We start from the raw sequence: 24,273 nt of genomic DNA on the forward strand, positions 1-24,273 counted from the left end.
CGATGGGTGTCAATGTGAAGGTGACAGTCGGCGGAGCTACGTAGCCTGCGCATTGTTCTGGGCGTAAGTGGGGTTGGTGCATTGTGCGCTGCGCAGGGAGAGCGCGGCGGCGGCGCTGCTGGGGAAAGAAAGGCGCCTCGCCACCGCCGCCATGGAAGGGAAACCGAGCGAGCAGCTGCTCCTTTGCGACAGCCTCGTTCTCTGGGTAAGCGGGCTACAACTCCCAGGGTCCTCAGCGGTTTATGGGGGGCATAATAATAATAATAATACATTTTATTTCTACCCCGCCCTTCCATAAATATGATCAGGGCGGCTTACAAAATTTAAAACATTACAATAAAAGATAAAAATTGATCTTAATTTATAATTGATATTAATTAATAAATATTGTCTTCCAGGCGAGGCCTGTTGTTGCTGGCCTGCCTCTCTCCCCCTCAAGATGGTGGTTGGAGGAGGGCTCTTTTTCTTCAGGCCTGGCCTCTCTCCCCCTCAAGATGGTGGTTGGAGGAGGGCTCTTTTTCTTCAGGCCTGGCCTCTCTCCCCCTCAAGATGGTGGTTGGAGGAGGGCTCTTTTTCTTCAGGCCTGGCCTCTCTCCCCCTCAAGATGGTGGTTGGAGGAGGGCTCTTTTTCTTCAGGCCTGGCCTCTCTCCCCCTCAAGATGGTGGTTGGAGGAGGGCTCTTTTTCTTCAGGCCTGGCCTCTCTCCCCCTCAAGATGGTGGTTGGAGGAGGGCTCTTTTTCTTCAGGCCTGGCCTCTCTCCCCCTCAAGATGGTGGTTGGAGGAGGGCTCTTTTTCTTCAGGCCTGGCCTCTCTCCCCCTCAAGATGGTGGTTGGAGGAGGGCTCTTTTTCTTCAGGCCTGGCCTCTCTCCCCCTCAAGATGGTGGTTGGAGGAGGGCTCTTTGTCTTCCAGGCCTGGCCTCTCTCCCCCTCAAGATGGTGGTTGGAGGAAGGCTCTTTGTCTTCCAGGCCTGGCCTCTCTCCCCCTCAAGATGGTGGTTGGAGGAGGGCTCTTTTTCTTCAGGCCTGGCCTCTCTCCCCCTCAAGATGGTGGTTGGAGGAGGGCTCTTTGTCTTCCAGGCCTGGCCTCTCTCCCCCTCAAGATGGTGGTCAGGAGGAGGGCTCTTTGTCTTCCAGGCCAGGCCTCTCTCCCCCTCAAGATGGTGGTTGGAGGAGGGCTCTTTGTCTTCCAGGCCTGGCCTCTCTCCCCCTCAAGATGGTGGTTGGAGGAGGGCTCTTTTTCTTCAGGCCTGGCCTCTCTCCCCCTCAAGATGGTGGTTGGAGGAGGGCTCTTTTTCTTCAGGCCTGGCCTCTCTCCCCCTCAAGATGGTGGTTGGAGGAGGGCTCTTTTTCTTCAGGCCTGGCCTCTCTCCCCCTCAAGATGGTGGTTGGAGGAGGGCTCTTTTTCTTCAGGCCTGGCCTCTCTCCCCCTCAAGATGGTGGTTGGAGGAGGGCTCTTTGTCTTCCAGGCCTGGCCTCTCTCCCCCTCAAGATGGTGGTTGGAGGAGGGCTCTTTGTCTTCCAGGCCAGGCCTCTCTCCCCCTCAAGATGGTGGTTGGAGGAGGGCTCTTTTTCTTCAGGCCTGGCCTCTCTCCCCCTCAAGATGGTGGTTGGAGGAGGGCTCTTTGTCTTCCAGGCCTGGCCTCTCTCCCCCTCAAGATGGTGGTTGGAGGAGGGCTCTTTGTCTTCCAGGCCTGGCCTCTCTCCCCCTCAAGATGGTGGTTGGAGGAGGGCTCTTTGTCTTCCAAGCCAGGCCTCTCTCCCCCTCAAGATGGTGGTTGGAGGAGGGCTCTTTTTCTTCAGGCCTGGCCTCTCTCCCCCTCAAGATGGTGGTTGGAGGAGGGCTCTTTGTCTTCCAGGCCAGGCCTCTCTCCCCCTCAAATGGTGGTTGGAGGAGGGCTCTTTTTCTTCAGGCCTGGCCTCTCTCCCCCTCAAGATGGTGGTTGGAGGAGGGCTCTTTGTCTTCCAGGCCTGGCCTCTCTCCCCCTCAAGATGGTGGTTGGAGGAGGGCTCTTTGTCTTCCAGGCCTGGCCTCTCTCCCCCTCAAGATGGTGGTTGGAGGAGGGCTCTTTGTCTTCCAAGCCAGGCCTCTCTCCCCCTCAAGATGGTGGTTGGAGGAGGGCTCTTTTTCTTCAGGCCTGGCCTCTCTCCCCCTCAAGATGGTGGTTGGAGGAGGGCTCTTTTTCTTCAGGCCTGGCCTCTCTCCCCCTCAAGATGGTGGTTGGAGGAGGGCTCTTTGTCTTCCAGGCCTGGCCTCTCTCCCCCTCAAGATGGTGGTCAGGAGGAGGGCTCTTTGTCTTCCAGGCCAGGCCTCTCTCCCCCTCAAGATGGTGGTTGGAGGAAGGCTCTTTGTCTTCCAGGCCTGGCCTCTCTCCCCCTCAAGATGGTGGTTGGAGGAGGGCTCTTTTTCTTCAGGCCTGGCCTCTCTCCCCCTCAAGATGGTGGTTGGAGGAGGGCTCTTTGTCTTCCAGGCCTGGCCTCTCTCCCCCTCAAGATGGTGGTCAGGAGGAGGGCTCTTTGTCTTCCAGGCCTGGCCTCTCTCCCCCTCAAGATGGTGGTTGGAGGAGGGCTCTTTTTCTTCAGGCCTGGCCTCTCTCCCCCTCAAGATGGTGGTTGGAGGAGGGCTCTTTGTCTTCCAGGCCTGGCCTCTCTCCCCCTCAAGATGGTGGTTGGAGGAGGGCTCTTTGTCTTCCAGGCCTGGCCTCTCTCCCCCTCAAGATGGTGGTTGGAGGAGGGCTCTTTGTCTTCCAAGCCAGGCCTCTCTCCCCCTCAAGATGGTGGTTGGAGGAGGGCTCTTTTTCTTCAGGCCTGGCCTCTCTCCCCCTCAAGATGGTGGTTGGAGGAGGGCTCTTTGTCTTCCAGGCCAGGCCTCTCTCCCCCTCAAATGGTGGTTGGAGGAGGGCTCTTTTTCTTCAGGCCTGGCCTCTCTCCCCCTCAAGATGGTGGTTGGAGGAGGGCTCTTTGTCTTCCAGGCCTGGCCTCTCTCCCCCTCAAGATGGTGGTTGGAGGAGGGCTCTTTGTCTTCCAGGCCTGGCCTCTCTCCCCCTCAAGATGGTGGTTGGAGGAGGGCTCTTTGTCTTCCAAGCCAGGCCTCTCTCCCCCTCAAGATGGTGGTTGGAGGAGGGCTCTTTTTCTTCAGGCCTGGCCTCTCTCCCCCTCAAGATGGTGGTTGGAGGAGGGCTCTTTTTCTTCCAGGCCTGGCCTCTCTCCCCCTCAAGATGGTGGTTGGAGGAGGGCTCTTTGTCTTCCAGGCCTGGCCTCTCTCCCCCTCAAGATGGTGGTTGGAGGAGGGCTCTTTGTCTTCCAGGCCTGGCCTCTCTCCCCCTCAAGATGGTGGTTGGAGGAGGGCTCTTTGTCTTCCAGGCCTGGCCTCTCTCCCCCTCAAGATGGTGGTTGGAGGAGGGCTCTTTGTCTTCCAAGCCAGGCCTCTCTCCCCCTCAAGATGGTGGTTGGAGGAGGGCTCTTTTTCTTCAGGCCTGGCCTCTCTCCCCCTCAAGATGGTGGTTGGAGGAGGGCTCTTTTTCTTCCAGGCCTGGCCTCTCTCCCCCTCAAGATGGTGGTTGGAGGAGGGCTCTTTTTCTTCAGGCCTGGCCTCTCTCCCCCTCAAGATGGTGGTTGGAGGAGGGCTCTTTGTCTTCCAGGCCTGGCCTCTCTCCCCCTCAAGATGGTGGTTGGAGGAGGGCTCTTTGTCTTCCAAGCCAGGCCTCTCTCCCCCTCAAGATGGTGGTTGGAGGAGGGCTCTTTTTCTTCAGGCCTGGCCTCTCTCCCCCTCAAGATGGTGGTTGGAGGAGGGCTCTTTTTCTTCCAGGCCTGGCCTCTCTCCCCCTCAAGATGGTGGTTGGAGGAGGGCTCTTTGTCTTCCAGGCCTGGCCTCTCTCCCCCTCAAGATGGTGGTTGGAGGAGGGCTCTTTGTCTTCAGGCCTGGCCTCTCTCCCCCTCAAGATGGCCTTCCCCAGCATAGAAATGGAGATAGCAGAAAGAACTAGATGAAGCATGTCCTCTATCCCCCCGAACGTCCTCCATTTTGAGCAAGGATTTGTCATTGCATTCTATGAGTGCTTTCAGCTTTTTAATATGTGGGCATGTCCTCCATTTTTCCCCTCGAATGTCCTCCATTTTGAGGATTTATATTTCTATGAGTGTTTTCAGCTTTTATATGTGGGCATGTCCTCTGCTTTTCCTTAAACGTCCTCCATTTGGATCCTGGATTTAGATTTATATTCTGTGTTTTCAGCTTTTATATGTAGCCATGTCCTCCATTTTTGCCTCAAATGTCCTCCATTTGTTAATACGAGTGTTTCCAGGTTTTTACATGTGGGCATGTCCTCCATTTCCCCCCAAACGCCCTCCATTTTGAGCATGGATCTATATTCGTTGAGTGTTTTTCAGCTTTTATACGTGGCCATTATTTCCCCTCAAATGCTCTCCATTTTGAGCATGGCATAAGTCTCAAGCAACTTGAAAGCGCACAGCAAAAGCAACAACAACAACAACAAAGAACTGTAAGCATTGTATGTTCTTGGAGATCACTGCGCAGGAGGCCCATTAGAACAGAAGGAAATATATACAAAGTGGGGTTTTATCAGTAAATAACCCCTGGGTTGCTGCCACACTGCAACCCTTTAACTGCCATGGCTCAGTGACATGGAATTGTAGGATTTGTTGCTTGTTGTGGCACCAAAGCTCTTTCGACAGAAAAGGGTCAGTATCTGATAAAACTACAGATCCCAGGATTCCATAGCATGGAGCCACGGTGGTTAAAGCGGTGTCAAACTGCATTCATTTTGCAGGTGTAACAGCACCGTGCTTCTGCCTCCTGTGATATTTTGTTGTTGCTGCTGTTGTTGTTGTTTGTGGTGGTTGTTTTGCAGCACCTGTCGTTGTGGACTGGGCACAGTGCTTTGTTTGACAAAACGCTATAACTTCCAGAATGAATTGAGGAATATTCTATCTATCTATCTATCTATCTATCTATTGACACACACACACACTGTTTGTAATGTGTACCAAAAATGTGACTGTCCAGTAATCAAAACCATTTATAGAAACGTAAAGAATGAATGACTTCAAAGACATAGCCATGTTAGTCTGGAAAAACAGTATGCAAAGGGACCTTGCAGCACCTTTGAGACCAGCTGAAAGATACAGTAGAAGCCAACGGCATCGGCTTTCATTTCAAAGGTTCCCTTTGCATTGAAAAACCCCACAGTCCCTATGAATGAACAAGAAGAACTACCAAAATATGAATTGAAGAAAACAAGCTGGAGAAGACCAGTCAGGCCAAAATGCCCAGTTCAGGGGCTGGGAATGGACTGAGTTGCTTATATCATTCATGTTTTGCTGTCTTTGACCTTTCTGTACATCACATCTGGACTCTGTTTATAAACCCAATTAGTGATTGCGGAACCAATTGTCTGTTCTGCAGTTACACATCATATTGTATTCTGCATGTCTTTTTTGTGACACAAATAACATGTCATTGTTTGAAGTTTCTATAAATTGTTTTAATTATTGTACAATCACATTTTTGCATGCTTTACAAACAGTATATATATATATTTATACTATTTATTTATACTATACTGCTTGATCCATTATGGAGATGATAGTGTTTTGTCTGCCAGAGGGGAGAGTGCTGGACTTTGCCCTGTATGTTGTACACTGCTTTCTTTGCACATCCTATCCAGTGTGTTCAGGCTGAGTCTCCCTTGTCCAGAATTCAGAAATTCAAAATATTCCAAAATTGTCCACATGGACGGCTGAGTCAGTAAAGCTTTACTTTCTGATACTTCTGTGTACATACGCTTTGTTTCATGCACAAAATTATTTAAAATATTGTATAAATTATCTTTAGGCTATGTGTACAGTATATGAAACAAATGAATGTTGTGTTTATGCTTAGATCCTATCTCCAAGATACTTCATAATGTGCATGCAGATATTCCAAAATCCAAAGAAATCTGAAATCCAAAACACATCTGGCTCCAAGCATTTCAGATATAAGAAATGCAACTTGTAGAGTGCAACAGGAATGCTGTAGGTTTGCCTTAGTGTCGCCATTGTCAGAAGTGACTTGAAGGCACACAGTAGCAACAGCACAGCAACCGAACTGAAATCCTCAACTCTTCCTCATATATTCATTTGCGACCTTTGTTCTGTACTTTAGATGACACATCTGTTGCCCTTTATTATTTTAATAGGTTTGCTCGTTTCACTTACATAGTTCCCTGTATGTATATGTGCCTTCAAGACACCTGTTGACTTATGGTGGCCCCATAAATTTTACAGGGTTTTCTTAGGTAAGGAATACTCAGGTTGTTTTGCCACTTTCTTCCTCTGAAATTTAGCCCACAGGATCTGGTATTGGTTGGTGGTTTCCCATCCAAGTACTAGTCAGAGCCAACCTTGTTTCACTTCCAAGATCAGACAAGATCTGGTGTCTTTAGAAACATACACTAATTTCCTCTTCCCAGTGAGTTGTGAAAGACATTGTATTTTGCTTATACAGTATTGTTAATGTGCCTACCAATACACTTGTCAGTATTTCTCAGTGTGGATGTCCAGTGATTTCCAATTGGTAACTCTCGAAGTTGCTATTGTTGTTGTTTTCCTCCAGGCCATTTCAGACTTAATGGCAACGCTAAAGCGAACCTATGACAGGTTTCCTTGGCAAGATTCATTAAGAGGTGGTTTGCCATTGCCTTTCCCCGAGGCCGAGAGAGTGGGATTTGCCCATGGTCACCCACTGGGTTTTGGTAGTTGAGCAGGGATGCAAATCCTGGCCTGCCAGAGTTTTAGCCCAACACCCAAACTACTACACTGTGCTGGCTCTACTGTAATGTATCCTCATTATTTTTCCACCTGGAGTTTAAAAGTAATTTGAACCTGTGTAAATCCAGAGGGATGACTCCTGGTGCTACCTGTTAAAAGACAGAAGAAGGAGAGTGAAAAGATGAGTAGTTTGCAAATGTAAGGTGTTATTATCTGGAGCCTCATTCCCCCAACGTCTTGGGATGTGTAAAATTAACTATGACATAAAAGCTTTATCTAAAAGAAACTTATGCATATCACTGTTAATCGCAGCCTATATTTTTATGCATTTCTCAAAAGCAGTTTAAGGTTGCCTGGAAATGTTCTATTTGTAATTGTTTGCACTGTTGTTTTCCTTTCTCTGTTAAGTTATCTTCATTATCCCACATTCTTACATGAAATGTTTTCTTATTACCAGCACCCTTTTACACTTAAACTTGGAAAGGGGATGTTAACATTACAAATAGAAAAGCTTCAAGCTGGCTATACAAACCCAAGGAGGAACATATTTGGGGCATCCAATTGGCCATGTTGGGAAATTAAATAGACCTTTGGTTTGACCCAGCATAGCTTTACTTTTAATTTTATTAAAAACTTTTCTTTATGTGAGAAGGTTTTGTAAATCTGTATGGCTTCATGGGCTTAAGCATTCCTTGGGCTCCAGTATTATGCAGTTATTTATTAATAAACTGACTTCTGAGCAAATATTCATAGGATGTAATTTCTGTAATGCCTTGGAATTTGGAACTTAGGTTGCAGATTATTCTGTCCAAAGGAAAGCAGTGCCATTGTTTGGGGTTAGTGTTTTTCAGCCCTAATGTCTTTTCTTCACGTTTCAACATTTTTCATTAGAGAGCTGAAAATGTGTATTTTCTCACTACAAAGTTGGTAGTGAGTGTAAGTGCTGTTCAAAAAAGATACGGTGAGATTTCCATGTGTTTTCGTATTCTATAACATGCTCTTGGTTAAACACGAGACACAAGAAATTCCTTCTCATAATTTCATTATTTGGTGCTATTGTAAAACAAACAAAATTGAAACCATCTATATTATCCTAATGTGATATTTCATTCTGGCAAAAAATAAACAGATCTGGTATGCAATTCAATCCAATGTGCATATGTTCTGACAGGTTCAGTGATATTTATTCCTAAATAGTTCGTTCAGGCAGCGTGATCCCATCTGTGTGTTACACATAAGTCAATATGTTATGCCGAGGGCAGCAGATTAGTTGCTTTAACTGTTTCTTCGTATTGATAAAAATATCTTACTGCAATTATTCATGTTGCCAAGGACATTTTTCTGGAGGTTTTCAGTCTTTTCTAGTACATAATAAGAAAGTTGTGTTTGGTTGGCAGCCCTGATCCCCCCCCCCAAAGCCAAAGGTTGTTTTAAAAGAAGCCAGTAAAACCAGTAGATGATAGCTAGATAACTGAAGATGGATAATTGCAGTGTGGCTAGCCATATTAAATTAAACTTAATTTTGCTGGGATATGTAATAGTAGCTTATGTTAAATGGTCTGTGTAGCAAGGAACAACAGTCAGTTGTACAAGCAAATGAGTAGCCTTTTTATTCATACTAGATAACAAAAGACAGATGCCATATTTTTAATCTACCATAGATAACTTTGGGTTTGTCACAGGAAGTGGACATTTTAGATTTTTTTGTTAGAAAATAATAGAAGGGATCCGAGAAAAGGAAGTACAGGTAGTTCAGAATTTCTCCATTGGCTTCTCTGTTTGAGTGTATTCCTCTGGAATGCAGTGTTCCTCGTTTCCTACTGCCCTCCACTTTACCAGGCTTTACAGTTTTTTCCAGTGAGTCCTTTCTTCTCATGATATGGCCCAAATACGAGAAGCTCTATTTAGTCATCTTTGCTTCCTGGGAGCGTTCAGGCTTGATCTGATCTAGGAGCCATCCATTGGTCTTTTTAGCAGCCCATAGTATTCCCAGAACTCTTCTCCAGCACCACATCCCAAATGATCTGATTCCTATCAGCTTGCTTCACTGTCCAGCTTTCACAACCATACATAGAAATAGGAAATATGATAGCGTAGGCAATCTTAGCTTTGGTATTTAATTATATATCTGTACATTTTGGGATCATGTCTAGTTCTTTCCTAGCTGCCCTCCCAAGTCCTAGTCATTTTCTGATTTTGACCTCGGTCTGTGCTCTGATTGATGATTGAGCCCAAGTATAAAAAATACTGGGCTATTTTGATCTCTTCATTGTCTGCTTTAAAATTATGTAGATTGACTGTAGTCATAATTTTTGTCTTCATCATTTTCAACTGTAAACCTGCCTTTGCACTTTCTCCCTTGACATTTTTCAATAATCTTTCCATATCTCTGATATTTTCTCCTAATATTATGGTCTCATCTGCGTATCTTAGATTGTTGATGTTCCTTACTCCAATTTTTACTCTTCCTTCCTCTGAGTCTGATCTTGCTTTCTGTAAGATGGTCTCGTCATATAAATTAAATAGATATAGGGACAGAATGCAGCCTTGCCCTGTTTCCAATTGAAAACCATTCCGTTTCTCTGTATTCTGTCCTAACAGTAGCCTCTTGTTCTGAGTACAGGTTATGCATGAGAACTATCAGCTGTTGTGGCACATCCATTTCTTTAAGAGCGATCCATAGTTTCTTATGATCTACACAGTCAGCTTCTTTGCTGTAGCCTGTATGGCAGCAGCTGATCTTTTTTTGAAACTCTTTAGTACTTTCCATTATCCGGCATATGTTTGCTATATGATCCCTAGAATCTCTTCCTTTCCTGAACCCTGCTTGACCATCTGGCAGTTACAGTCTGAGAGCCATCATTTTGTTTTCCAAATTTGTTGATATATCTTAGTTAAAACTAGAGTTTTATCTCTGTAGCTTGGAATTGTTCTATTCGTATGCCATCAGTTCCTGGAGATTTCTTTCTTTCAAGTGCTTTGAGTGCAGCTCTCACTTCACTTTTTATAAATCTAAGGTTTGTATTCATATGGTTCTTCTTTAAATGAATCTGTCTTGAATTTGTTCCTTTTATATAGTTGTCCCATGAATTGTTTCTATCGTCTTTTTATTTCTTCTTGGTCATGTAATATGTTTCCCTGTCGGTCATTCAGCATCCCTGCTCTCGGCTTAAATTTTCTCTTGATTTGTTAAATCTTGCTGAAGATCCAAATAGAAGACTGCTCTTGTTCTGTTGTTGTTGTTGTTGCTAGCTTCATTCCATTCCATTCTCCTTATTCCTGTACACAAGTCATTGTACATTTGCATTCAGGGTTCTGGTCCTATTTCAATTGCCATCCTTTTTTAAAACTACTTTTCTATCTTGATTTCTTATAGAGTTTTGTTTGTCACCCCCTGAGGCATTTCTTTCTTTTTGGCTGGGAATATATAGTTCCTTGAAACCTAACAAACGAATGTGCTACACATTTTTAGGACAGACTCATTGTTAGAACAGACACTATTTAATCTTTTTTTTTAAAATGCCCTGTTGACCCACTATGATACTGTCAACAATAACCACCTGTGTCTTTAAGGCAGAAACTGGCTTACACTGCAGCTCTGGTTTTTAGGTTTCACATTATTTATGCACAAGTTTGTATCTTTAAGGCGTCATGTGTAGAGAGGGAGGAGTGTGGATTGGGGTGTGTGAGCCATTTTTGAGTTTTCCAGTATAGTACACAGAAAGGGTGTTGGTGATTTTGTTATTGCTGTTCCCCTCTGTTTCCACTGTGTGGATTAACTTTTATCCCCATGTTAAATGATATCCACCATCAGGCGCAGTTAGAGATCCAAAGATCTTGGGCGGGAGAGAGACACTTGAGAAATGCTGATCTTTTGTGTATTTTTGTTTTCTTAGGACCCGTAGAGACAGGCCAAAATAAAGCTGCTTTGGGTCACTTTGGAGGTATGCTATTTAAATAACACACACATCTTAAGAGGCCAGAAGTGGTGCCAAAGCTGCGCTCCGGTCCTTAGGACTAGAGCATGGCTTTGGTGCAGCTTCTGGCCTCTTATGACGCATGCATCATTTAAACAGCATACATCCAAAGTGACCCAAAGCAGCTTTATTTTGGCCTGTCTGTACGGTCCCTTAGTTACACATCCTTTCAACCTACAGCCTAATGTCTGGCTGAGAGTTTGAGGGAAATGCACATACATCGCCTCTAGTCTTCCCATCCACTTTTTGTCCTCTCTTCCCTTTTGCAAATCTTAGGTGCTGCTCAGGTATGCAAAAAACATCTTTCTGCATGACCTCATTTTACTGATTTACGTAAGACTTGGCACAATGTCATTTGCTTTGCTGTCGGAAGGATTCGGTGTTGCTTACTGCTTGGTGGAGGTTTTCATGTTTCTTTAAAAAAATCTTCCCTGATGTGTTAGCTTGTAAAGCTTAACAGTATTTATAGCCAGAAATTTCCCCAGTATGTGCAGCTTTAATTCTTGCTAATTGTTCTATTTTTTAATGTATTCTTAATATTTAAACGTAGAGGAAGGCTTTGTATTTAGAAGAAATAGTTGAGTGCCTGGCTATATTTAATTGTTCTCATCATGGCAAGCATGATTTTCTTCTCAGTGTTTGCTATACTAAAATCTATTCTATATTTCTGATTATTAGCAGGTTTACTTATTTCAACTACCTTCTGTATGAAAGCAGTTCAGACCTACAAATCGCTATCAGCTTCCCCCCAATTTTTAATGCCAGTTGTTTTCTTGCAGATGGACAAATCAAGCCCATATTTTCATCTAGATGCCTAAAGAACAAAGTCTGTGAAAATTTAGGAACGCTAGAAGGAGCAGAATTTCAAAAACAATGGCAATATGAGCCAAATTAGATGGGATATTGTCATGCGCTGAAGGGCTGTGAGGGTCAAGGAAATGTACTGTCTAAACAGTAAGGCACTGTTTACACGAATGGACCATGGTTTGTTCCTGCAAAACAATAGTTCAATTCCTACAGAAGAGTCCAAATTCAGACAACATCATACAGGATACTTATGTCTTAGGTGTTAGGATCTCTTGTATACACTTATTTTGTACATTTAAGACCAGTTTATTGATTGTGAAGACCAAAACATAAATTAACATATGACCATTTAAAAATGAGGTCATCCCATTCTAGATGTATGCCATGTGCAATATCAACTGTGTGGACCTGTCCAAAACAATTTTACAGATGCTTATTTGGGAGTAAGCTCCACAAAAATCGGTAGGACATCTGGATAAACATGTTTTATTTAATTAATGAACAGACATATGGGTGTTTTGGTACACTACTCTGGAGTTACGAAAGTATATGCCAGTGTTGCTGCTGGTAATCCCACACATATTGTCATGTGATACAGACAATACAGAGACTTTTCTTTAATATAGTAAAGGAGAAGAGCAAGAGGACATCTAAGAGTAAAACTGCTTCTGAATATTGTCTTCAGTACACCTTATTGATAAAACACCAGTTTATATATCGATTTGTTATATGTGTCTCTTGCACAGTTATCACCAAGAATACAATACTTACAGTTCTATAAAGTCTTAATTGTCATTTGCAGAATAGACTTTCATTCTTGATTAACTGTAGTTATTGCTGGAAAATGGGTTACCAAGTGAAATTTTGATTTCTTTTTTCCAACACAATTATGAAGTGAACCTAGGATTATTAGGACATTCATGTTTATAGTTCAGAGTAACAGATGAGCTATGCTGTTCTTGGCAAATGACTCTGCTTGTCTGCTAATCCTAATTATCTACTTCTATTCAAGGAAATACTAACCTATATTAAGAGTTGTTGTTCTTCACTCTGAGGTTTTCTGTGGCTGCAGTCATTTACTCACTGACCAGAAAACAAGTCCCAATGAACTTGCTTATTTTTATTTTTATTTTTAATGTAAACATGCAAACTATGCCACCATATAACTTGGTTTATGACTTCCCAAAACCGAGGCTGCAGCCCCCATCTATCTTTATTTAGAAAATTTATCTGTGTTTTTTTTAATAACTAGAATAGCTGTTACTCAGTGCATCATGCAACACAGATTGAAAACAAATTGTTGTTGTTGTGTCACTTCAGGTTGCTTTGACTTAGGGTGAATCTGAGGCAACCTGATCATGGGGGTTTCTTGGCAAAATTTGTTCAGAGGGCATTTTTCTTTGCCTTCCTCTGAGGCCATGAGTTGCCCAGGGGTTACCCAGTGGTTTTCCGTGTCTGAGTGGAGATTCAAAGCCTGGTCTCCAGAGTCATAGTCCAGCTCTCAGCCCCACTGGCTCTGAAATACATATCTATATAATCACAGAAGTATGATAAAATAACAGAGAGGTCTTAACAAAATTAAAACAACCTTGGAACCCAAGAATGTTTTACCAATATACTAAAAAGGGGGTGGTCATAAGGCTATAAAATTTTCAGAAATCTTGAAGCAAATAGCCCCCTCCCCCCCCCAAGTTTTTATTGCGGGCAGGAAGTTTGGGGAAAATAGAAATATATGCAATACAATATTTATTTTATTATCAAACCTTAACTTATATTAATGTTATAGTAACAAAAATACTTTATTCATTACTTAGCATATAAAATTTTACTGTTTCGGATGTTTATGAAATTTAAAAGATATAAAAGCCTAGTTTTGTACAAAAAGTGTGAATACACATCATAATAAAGAGAGAATAACAAACTTTTTAACCATTATCTTGTCTAAGCACATGTATCTTAGTTTATGAGCCAAGGCAGACAGCCCTGAAGGAGCGGCCAGAGGCCACTCCGACCCCAATTGGGCTGGGACCACAGCAACTGTGTGGTCTGCTCCTGAAGTGGACCACCGCCACCGCTGTCCTTAACAGGCTGCCGGCAAGAGCGGATTAAATCCACTCCTGAAAAGTCCAGCTCCTGCTGCCTTGGTGAGGGTTCGCAGCGGCTTCAAGCTGCTTTGGGGGGGTATGTCATCTGAACGCCGTGCCCCCAAAGTGGCCAGAAGCCGCTTCTTTTGGCCCTTCTGTTTCATCCATAGTCATCTGACAAGTAGGAGAAAATGAAAACAAAAACCATACATTTTGCAGTAAAATTAAGTGTTGCATTTGAACCAGAACAGTTTCATATAGTCTTAATCTTCAGATTTGGCCAGGCAGCATATTATGGTATAATTTAATTCAGTATTACACGCTTCATTTGTATATTAGTCAAGCAAAGAAATGAAATCCAGAGAATTGGTACAATTTAGCAGAACTAGAAGGGTAGGTTTAGAGAAGTTAATTCATACTTGAGAAGGTGAATCACATAGCTGTGATACAATGAAATATCCTTGTTTGAATTATTCAGCTTAAATATGTTCAGCGCTATCTTCTGCATGGTTGTCTTCTGCAATTCGCAGATGGCTGTATTCTCAAACTGGCTTACTTTTAAATAATTGACAGTTCCTTATATATAAAACACTCTAATCCCATTTCCTACCTGTTCTTCTGATTACAGTAAGCATTTATTAGGGATTGTCCAAAGTGTTTCATTTAAATTATTTTTTTTACACAGTCCTGCTGCATAGACCAATAGGATTAGCCTTTTTTTGCAAATTGGGAAGTGTTTGACAAAAGAGGCAATGGCTTGTCCTGCAAAGGCATGGAAGAAGTAAGATTAGAAAAGAGGGATTAAGTCCAAAACATACTGCAGAAATAATCCAGTTTGAGACCGCTTTAACTGCCCTGGCTCACTGCCAGGGAACTCTGGGAAATGTAGTGTTTGCGAGACCTTTAGCCTTCTCTGTCAAAGACCTCTGGTGCCACAAGAACCTACAATTTCAAGGATTCCCTAGCACTGTTTATTTTGTACCTTTCCCCTCAATGTGTTTACTGAGTTGGCTAATGAGGATTCTACTGTTATGGCTTTTCAGCTTTTATAGCTGCCTAAGCTGGACGTTCTTAGAGCAGGTGTCTTGATTTTATTCCTGTCTGCTGCTCTGTTGATGCAAATAGATGATCAAGTGATAGTGGTTGTATAAATATGTTCACACTGCTGAGAATGATTTTTTAAACATTCTTACCAAACTGAGAAAGCAACAGTTGTTTTTATTTATGCTTCCCTCTAGTTGCAGACATTTAATACTGCTGCATCCTGCAGGGACATTCAGGACTTAACTAATGGTGTTGCTATGGCACAGGTCCTTCATGAAATGTAAGTTAGTTTAAAAAATATATGTTGAATTTCTTTTTTGTTTCTCCCATTTTCCCCATTAACATGCATATGTAATGTAAGGCTATATCAGACTGAGAACGTCTACTTGAATGTGGCAATGCTGTCACTGAGTAAATGGATAATTGCCTTTTCTTTATTGTAAGATCATTGAATAAACATGTAAATATGAAGCTTCTGGCAGTCTCCATTAAAAAAGATAAAGTGACAAGTTTAAAAGTGTTTTAATATAACTGCCTTGTTCCTAATGCAGACATGGGTAGTTCATATGTGACCCTTGAAGCCCAGCTGTGTGAGCTGACATTTGTGTCCTTTGCCAACATCTCTCTTCTCTCTTCCCTGCATTTCCCGCATCTTTCTACCTGTTGCACATACCCAGCACAATGGCTGTTATTACCATTGTGCCAGTGGAGAGGGTGCACAGGAATGATTTATCCCATCACTACCTTCCTCGGTGCTACAATGGTCCCAATAGGGGCCAGACAGACATTAGCCTTGGGGAAGAGTGCATGCAAGAAGAGTAATCTGCACTGACCTCTTTCCCAGAGCTGTAACAGATATAGGGCTAGAACATGACTTCAACAGTTTTTGTAATGTTTAATAAATATAAATTAATTTTATTGTAGTGATGCTGCCTGGTTTGACAAAGCATGGCTAAGCCGTATTAAAGATGATGTTGGTGACAACTGGAGAATAAAGGTAATGGAAAACACATATTTACATAGGATAAGATTTCTAAGTTAAAGTTCCATACTCATAAACAAACCAGTTTTAAACTGTTGGAGACTGTTTGGTTAAGTAATTTTGAATAAGAGTTTAGTTAGACCAGAACTCCTGCTTGTGCTCTTGTATGTAAGCTTGCCTTTATCCTCAAGGGGTATCCAAAACGGCTTATTTCTGAAATTGTTCCTTCAGATGAAGCTTATCTTTTTTTATATAGTACCATTGATTTTCCGTAGTGCATGGCAGCATGCAACAGATCCTGTCACTTCAGATACGCCATATTTGTTCAGTAACGGCTATGGGAGAAATTGAATAAGGTCGTTCCCTGCTAATTAGACATGTTAGGATCAGGGCCTTGTCGAAAAGTGGAAATCTTCAAAATGCAGAGTCTATAGTGCTCTGGTCCCTAACTTGTAAATAAGCAGGTAATAACTAGATTTGACTGTACCTGGAAGCATTTAAGAAAGTTTGGAAGTGGCTTGAAAGAAGCAAGTGGAGTGTTCTGACTCACACTAATGAGGAGTGTGAGGAAGGGGAGAAAAAAGAAGAAGGAAAAGAAAGAATGCATATATGCCCTGTATGCACACATGTTTGATCCCCATGGCTTGGAAGGCAGGGGAGAATTCCTTACATCCCTAAATTTTGCTATCTATAAATAGACACCTCCCTGTCGTCCCTCCTTTCTCGGCAGACACCTCAATCCTCCTCTGCAGAGCGACAGGGAACAAACATGTTTGCATACAGTGCCTACTCCACACCCCGCATTTCCCCTCATCCTGCTTTTCTTTTTTCCCCTCCCCTTCCACACAGAGTGAGCTGGGATGCTCTGTTTATTCATTTAAAGAAGCTTCCAGACTTTCCTTAGCACTTCCAGGTGCGACCCTCTCAACCATCTTCCCTGGCATGGGAGAAGGAGGAGAACAAGCAGATGGCTGCAGCTTTGTTGTACTATACACAGACAACAAATGATGGCACTGGTTATTTAAAAAAGCACCACATGGTTGTGAAAGCCTTGTGTGCAAAGCACCATCTTGTCATTCAGTCTGTATACAGTACAGTAGTAGCTGCAGCTGCCAAACTGCTCTTTCAACCCTTTTAAATTATACATAACCAGAACCCATTAATCTGACGCATAGTTGAAAGAGCAGACCATATGTCGAATATGCAGTACTGGGTAGTAAAGAACAGGTCAAAACGTGACTTGTTAAAAAATGGGGGATGCTTGTACTATAAAAAAAAATAAGAAAGTCTCTGTAAAATGAAAATTGTAATCAGTGTATTTTTTCAAATATTCTTAGGCTAGCAATTTGAAGAAAGTTCTTCAAGGAATTACCGATTATTATCATGAGGTATGAAAAAAACAGCAGTCACATAAACACTTTTTCTCACTCTCATTCATCAAAACATGAGTTTCAGTTTTTTGAACATCTGGTGGTTGTTTGCTATAGTTAACTCGTGGGTTATATTTCTTTGTTATGTGTAGTATTTTACACTCTATGGATAATTTCCTGAGCAACCCACACTCATGGGTTTCCCCTTGTGCAAACTGACCAAGATAGGGGTCCCAAGTTTTTTTCTGTTGAAGACATTAACTCCACCCCATCTCAAATCAGTTTTTAAAATCCTGCCTTGCCAGCTGGTTAAGGTTTGTTTCTTTGTTATGTGTAATATTTGATGCTTATGTACCAACCCAAACCCTAAGGTCCAAGGCATGTGTTTTCATAGGCGTATTTCATTCTAGGGTTTCATAGTTGTATAGGCTGTATGTTGTATTACTGTACATAAACTCGTGTATAAATCTAAAAAATTTAATCAAAAATTGTCCCAAAAACCTGGATTGACTTTTCTGCCAGTCAGTATAAGGAGTATACCTTATCAAAAATAGGAGCCAGCCCCTTCTCTGGTATAGTAGCAAAAGACAACACCTTATTCCATCCTGGGTGCACCTGAAAAAAGCACCCTCTTCGCTCTCCACAGTGGCACTGCTTCTCACATTTTTGAAAGCCTGGGTGGGAAAATAGCAGTGTTCTTTGGCATCATTTTCCTTTACTTTGCTTTCCTTTACATCCTTTCTTACATGCCCTTGATTTTTTTTACTCTTGATTTATCCACACATTGTATCAAAATCCATAATTTTGCTCTCAAACCTCACCTCAATTTATATGTGAGATTAGCTTTTAGATGAGTATATACAGTATTTGCAAATTTCAGCTGTCGATAATGTAAAATTTACTTAGTGTGTACATGACCAAAAAAGGGTCATTTGCCTCCTAAATTTCTAACTAATCCAATAAATATGTGATGGACTTAATTCCCTCCCTTGTCATCATGATGTTTTGTAACTCCAGATTTCCTTTCCCCCCCCTATTGTGCAGTTTTTGGGTCAGCAGATTTCAGAAGATCTCCTTCCTGATTTGAACCGGATATCTGAACATTCTGATACGGTAGAGTTGGGCAGGTTACTGCAGCTCATTTTAGGCTGTGCAGTCAACTGTGAAAAGAAACAAGGTACAGATTTCACAGCAAACCAGCAGTTTCTTTCACCAGACCTTCATAAGTCATTAAAGTATCTTGTTTTTGAGTTTCCAGACATGCTTTTACTGTTTTGGTGAATAGATTAAGTTGTACAGTATTTATCGTAGCAAATAATTATAATAAAGAATTACATTTGAGACTCAAAGTATGGACATCATAAGATAAAATACAGTTGGCTCTTCTTATACATGGGTTTTTTTATACATGGATTCAAGCATCCACGGCTTGAAAATATTAAAAAAAAAGTATAAATTTCAAGTATCAAACCTTGATTTTTCCATTTCATATAAGGGACACCATTTTGCTATGCCATTGTATTTAATGGGACTTGAGCATACATGGATTTTGTTATTCATGGGGGTTCCTGGAACCAAATCCCAGCGGATAACAAGGGTCCACTGTAATTCTGTTTCTAACATTTCTTACTGACTTAAGGCCGAAATGTAACATACATTTACTTGGAAGAAATTCTTTTGAATTTGGTTAAGGTCCACTTTATAAGTATTTCTGCATTTTACAGGGAATAAACAAGTTACATCTGCACTGCAGAATGAATGCAGTTTGACATCAGTTTAACTGCCGTACAACCCAGTGCTATGTAATTCTGGAATTTGTAGTTTTGTGAGATATTTAGCCTTCTCTACCAGAGTGCACTGGTACCACAACAAACTACAAATCCCAGGATTCTATAGAATGGAACCATGACAGTTAAAGCAGTGTCAAACTGCATTAATTCTGCAGTGTGGCACAATCTAAGATTGTGTTTGATACAGCTTTCCTCTATGTTTTTCTACACTAATCAATCTTATCCAGAATAGAAATCAATGGCACATGATTTTTTTGTGACAAACAAGTCCCATTCATTTTAAGCCCAGAGGCAGGGATTGTGCAGTACTCCAGATGCTGAAGTACAGTTCTTCACTGTTGAATGTGTTGGCTAGGCTTGCTGGATATTTCTGTCCATCAGTATGTGGAGAGCCTCAATTCTACCCCATGTGTATTTCATTAGTAATGAGTAGTAATGATGTTTAAGCTGCACCTCTTATACCCACTAACTGACAGTAAGCCTAGTAATTTCTTTTAGAGCTGTAATATAGATATAGATACGGATTGCACTGTTAATATACCATAGCACTCTTTCTATAATTAGTATTGCAGAAATGTGGGAATGGGTAACATGCAGCTCGAGAAGGCTTCAGAAATTAAATTTGGGACAAGGAGTTCCTTCTGTGTGGAAGGTCTAATACACCTCTTTCTGACCTGTAAAGTATGTTATTACAAAAAACAAACCTTTGCAAATTTTGCTTTGTAGAACATATACAAGTTATAATGAGACTGGAAGAATCTGTGCAACATGTTGTCATGGCTGCTATTCAAGAGGTAAGAAAAGAAAATTAACATTTACCAAAAATATAAATGTACTCACAGCTTTATCTCATTTGAATCCACAACAGTTTGACAACAGAACAGGGAACAGGAAAAACAAAAACTGATAGAGTGACTTCTTTTACTTTTTACTCAGGACTCAAAAAAATCAGTTCATGCTCTTTTTTTAGTCACTCCTCTCAGGCCAAAATGATATATTCTAGCTTGGAATTAGGATACAATTTCACACATGCTGGCTTTGGGGTGCAGGGCATCAAAACGCCACATCCCCAAGCCATCTGAAAGCCGGTTTTTACGGCTGGTCTCTTTGGCCCTAGGTCTAATTAGAACCTGGAATCCATAAATACTTTATATTGGGTACTGTCTGTTGTCTCTTTAGATTGTAAGCCTGAGGGCAGGGAAATGTCTAATTAACAATTTGTAAGCTGCTCTGATAGCCTTTTGGCTGAAGAGCGGGGTATAAATAACAATTATTATTATTATTATTATTATTATTATTATTATTATTATTAAATAGCTTCCATGAGAGCAGATTATGTCTCTGAACATATATATTTATGTATCTATATAATTTTTTAATTATTGTTGCAGCTAATGAGCAAGGAAATAGTGGGCTTTGTTGCAAGTGACTTACCTGGTGATTTGGACCAACAGGTAATTACTATACATAATAAATATTCCCAGCAGCATTTACTTAAGTTAAATTTTAAACTAAGTTAATTGAGCATCGGGTTTGTGCAGCTATTTCTTCTGTCTGGCCTCAGGAAAAGTGGGCTGCTGCCACACTGAAAAATTAACACATTTTGATGCAGCATTAACTGCTATAGTTGAGTAATATTGAATCCTGAGATTTGTAGTTTGTTGTGGCACCTGAGCTCTCTGATTTAGGTGTCTTCACATAGACAGATTTGAGTACTGTTCTTGTGTAGAAGTAATCTAAAAGGTTGGGGTCATAACTCTTAAGAATTTGTTTTTCCCTTAATTTTCATGGGGGCAGTTTGCTGGGTTTGTGGTCATGAAATGTAACACTTTGTGTTCTCTTCCAGGCTAGTAAATGTGAAATCCACGAGTGTATAGGAGCTAGTGTTAGCAGTCTCCAGGAAAAAGGCATTTTGAGTCCTAGTACGATTGGTAAGTGGCAATGACACCCACAGCCTGCATTCCAAAACACACACAACAGCACAGTTGTGCATTTCACATGACTTTACTTAACATGGCCTCTTGCATATTTCAGAGGCTTATTCCATAACCAAACCCCTTGGGTTTAACACTTAGCATGGGGAACTATGAGGGGCCACTCCTACGGTGCTTGCAGGCCGGATGCGGCCCGTGGGCCGTAGGTTGCTGACCTCTGGTCTAATTGTCCCTTCTTTATCCCTCTTTGTTTTTTTAGCACCAATAATTACTGAAACAAATCTTGAAAGTTCTTCATATTGTAGTGTGATACCAATACTACAAAGTAATGATTTGAGCATCTCAACTGATACACAACCGTGTGAAATAATTACAGCTCTCCGAAAATCGATTGATGAGAATGAAAGGAATTTGGAACATAAAATTAGAAAAGTTCACCGTTATGAGGCAGACCTTCTGACAAAGTTAGATGCCCTAAAAAAACTTGTTTTGAATCCCGAAACCAGCAGATCTTCCATTTTAACTTTAATGGACGAAATTTTGGAACAAAGAGAAAAACGAAATGAATTAAATATTGAAATCAAACATCTAAAGGATAGCCTTGTTAATTTGCATATTAACATGCAAAGCAAGTGCCAAACTAAATGCAGTTCAAGTGAAGATGAGAAGGAAGAGGAACTTGAAGACCAGTGTGACCTCAGTTTACAGGGACATTCGGGGGGGAAAAGCCGCATCCCATTTCAAAAGAAGAAACCTATTCAATTTAAAGGCAAGCCCAAAACCAGTGGCAAAACACTGAAAGTTCGGTCTGGTAAGCACATCACCAGTACCAAAGGGGCAAAAGGAGCTCGTTGATTGGGCTCTTATCATTGTGTTTATGACATTGTGCATTCATTTAGTTGCAGCAGTTAAACTTCATGTTCATTGTTCTCTTTTGGCAAAGAAATTTATTATATTATTATTTAATTTATTAATTTGTGTGTGTGTGCGCGCGCACGCCTTCACGTACACGCCTTCAAGTAATCTTCAAGTTATGGCAATTTCACAGGGTATTCATAAGCAAACTTGAGTATACTAGCTGGGCTTTTTTGATATTAATTATATGTAAAGAAAAGTACATATGTTTATACAGGGTAAGACAATATAAATATAAGTAGTTTAGTTTTGTAGAAAGTGTTTAAAAATTTCATCTGGTTAACAAAATTGTTGTTATTATGTGCCTTCAAGTCATTTCCATGTACTAGAACATGTTCCCCAGGTAAAGTTGTGATTTCTTCTTTTATACAAGCAAGAAAATACTAATGACTCAACAACCATGTTCCTACTTAAGATGGGCAGAATAAAAATAAATATTTTGAACCACTCACTTTAATTTTCACTGTTACAGAGAACTGAGGCACTGAGCAAAACTTTAAAGTGCTGATTTAACTGTCTTTCAATTAATGATGTGCATATGTGCCGTTATGTTGTATGTGGGCAGAGGTTTTGTGTTCATTATAATACTTATTAGTTAATAGCTGAATGAATTATCACCCTTAATTTAAATTCAGGGTATTTCCCAATTTGGTTGCAAGTAAATTAGATAGAAAACATGGATGTAAAAATGCAGTAGTTAAATGTAAAAATGTAAGTGCTGCAAATCACAAAAATTATAAAATTAGGGCTGTGAAGTGAAAGACTCATCAAAGTAAAAGGAACTGCGACTAAAAGACTATGAAAATAAAAAGGGATTAACATATGTGCTAATGGGGTAATTAAATCCTTAGCGTTTTCACTGTAATGATTTTATAGCATCTTTTTACGCTTGCCAGTTTGGAGGATGCCAGTAAATATTTTCTTAATTGCAAAAAGAGACAATATGTGTCCCACTGTTTCATTCATAACATTTGATTAACTTGAGGAGGCTGCATCCTTACATTAGAGAACAAAGAGCTTGAAGTGGACACATTATGGGCAAGAAAACAGATCCCTGGAACAAATGATTAACCAGAATTTTTACGGCAAGGAAGAATAGTAAATGAGGGAGAGAAAGAGAGAGAAAGAGAAGGAAAGAAAAAGTCTACTTGTCTTGACAGAATAGCCTGGTCCTGTAATAAACCTTCTCAAAGTCAACAGTTCATAAAGTCTTTTGTTCTAGTAAGAGGGTCTTTAATTTTTAACATAAACTCACAGTTCGGTATGTGAGAGCTTAAGTAAAATTAGAAGACATGTATATAATAGGATTTAATGGATTATCATCTGCATTTTCCAAAGATGTCAGGTTCTCTCAGCCCTGATGGAGTAGCACTTAATGTAAATTTAATTTGAAGTGATGTATGGAAGGCTTGAGGTGATACTCTGTGATTCCCTAACTGCCTAGAGAGCCTCTGTGGGTAGCATCTGGATTTGGCTGCTCCACATGCCCAGCAGCATCTACTAACTAGGATTAATGAGGTGGCCTGTTCACCAGTGATCCAAAGGAGGTATGCTACATTTACTCTCAACAATATGAAGAGGAGGGTGAGTTTCCTTTGGGGGCACACTGTTTGATGAAACTTAATGATGGTCTTGTGAGGTGTAATAAATACACTGAGTTGAAAGCTCTCCTGCTCTGTCCAATTTAAACGCTGTTTTGCCATAAAATGCTGTTTGGAATAGCGAGTCAGTTTTGAGATCTGAATAAATGTTTACTAAATTGTTGTTGCTATTGATGTTCACAATTGTGAAAATCCAGTAATGTTTAAAGATATGTAAAATGCCTAATTTGTTTTTGGATACTTGCCATTTCCCCCCAGAGGAGTATGGTGGGAAGGTGGAAAAATTCTCAGGCTGTCTGTTTTGTAAAGTTTGAAAATTCCCGGGTGGGGAGAAGAGGGAAGAAAAAAAGAAAGTCAACAATTTCCACACGATTAAATGTATGTGTCTCTCTATCACCTTTAAATGATTGGCTATTAAGTTAGACAAAACTTCTCCATGTGGTCTCAGCTTCATTTAGAGATCGGGATTGTATTTTGCCTTTGTGTCTAACTGAACCCTGAATGAAACCTCAGCTAATTTCAAATTCCCTTTGTCATCATGGTTTTCAGCCAAAAGTCTATAATAAATGGTCAGAAGATGAGCTGAGACTGAATGAATAGTGAATGGTATTCATCAGCCAAACATAGAGTCCAGATCCAATTATATGTATTCATTAAGTGATAATGATATCATGGTCTTTAACTAGGAAGAAAAGAGTGTAATTGAATAATAACAGTTGTACAATCCCAACGGAACACACTTTCCATCCCAGCATAGCGACCCTTGGGGATGATGCAGGATTGATGGAATTCTATTACTCTTTGATAGATTTATTATGAAAGGCTGAGTGGAGTTGCTGCCCCACTTTGTCACTCACACTAATCAGTATCGTAAGGCCCCGAGCGTACAGGCTTTTGTATCCCTTTGACAAAGACAAGGTTAGGGGAGGATGACAGACACCCAGACCTTTACAAAACCATACCACAAGATGAAATGGGCCAGCTGAGCTCTGTGCTGGG

At 41.2% G+C, this 24,273-nt stretch overlaps 1 protein-coding gene across 1 annotated transcript; it reads left to right on the forward strand.

Annotated features, from left to right (window-relative positions):
- The first annotated feature begins 178 nt into the window (after positions 1-178).
- Positions 179-23,697, forward strand: LOC149316412 (uncharacterized). Its single transcript, XM_089515435.1, has 9 exons — positions 179-205; positions 14,877-14,962; positions 15,607-15,679; positions 17,002-17,052; positions 18,079-18,211; positions 19,551-19,618; positions 20,216-20,278; positions 20,671-20,755; positions 21,018-23,697. The coding sequence occupies exons 2-9, from the start codon at positions 14,940-14,942 to the stop codon at positions 21,611-21,613; spliced, it is 1,092 nt and encodes a 363-aa protein (XP_089371561.1). The 5' UTR covers positions 179-205; positions 14,877-14,939; the 3' UTR covers positions 21,614-23,697.
- The last annotated feature ends 576 nt before the right edge of the window (positions 23,698-24,273 follow it).

The sequence above is a fragment of the Sceloporus occidentalis genome, unplaced genomic scaffold, assembly GCF_023333645.1.
Source record: "Sceloporus occidentalis isolate IW3139 unplaced genomic scaffold, rSceOcc1.0.p SCAF_3, whole genome shotgun sequence".
NCBI lineage: Eukaryota > Metazoa > Chordata > Lepidosauria > Squamata > Phrynosomatidae > Sceloporus > Sceloporus occidentalis.

Bases quoted from the DNA above. Each gene is read 5' to 3' on its own strand.
- LOC149316412 (XM_089515435.1), top strand. From the start codon at position 14,940: ATGGCACAGGTCCTTCATGAAAT. The intron at 15,680-17,001 runs GTAATGGAAAAC...AAATATTCTTAG, and splicing joins GTGACAACTGGAGAATAAAG to GCTAGCAATTTGAAGAAAGT. The intron at 18,212-19,550 runs GTACAGATTTCA...TTTGCTTTGTAG, and splicing joins CAACTGTGAAAAGAAACAAG to AACATATACAAGTTATAATG.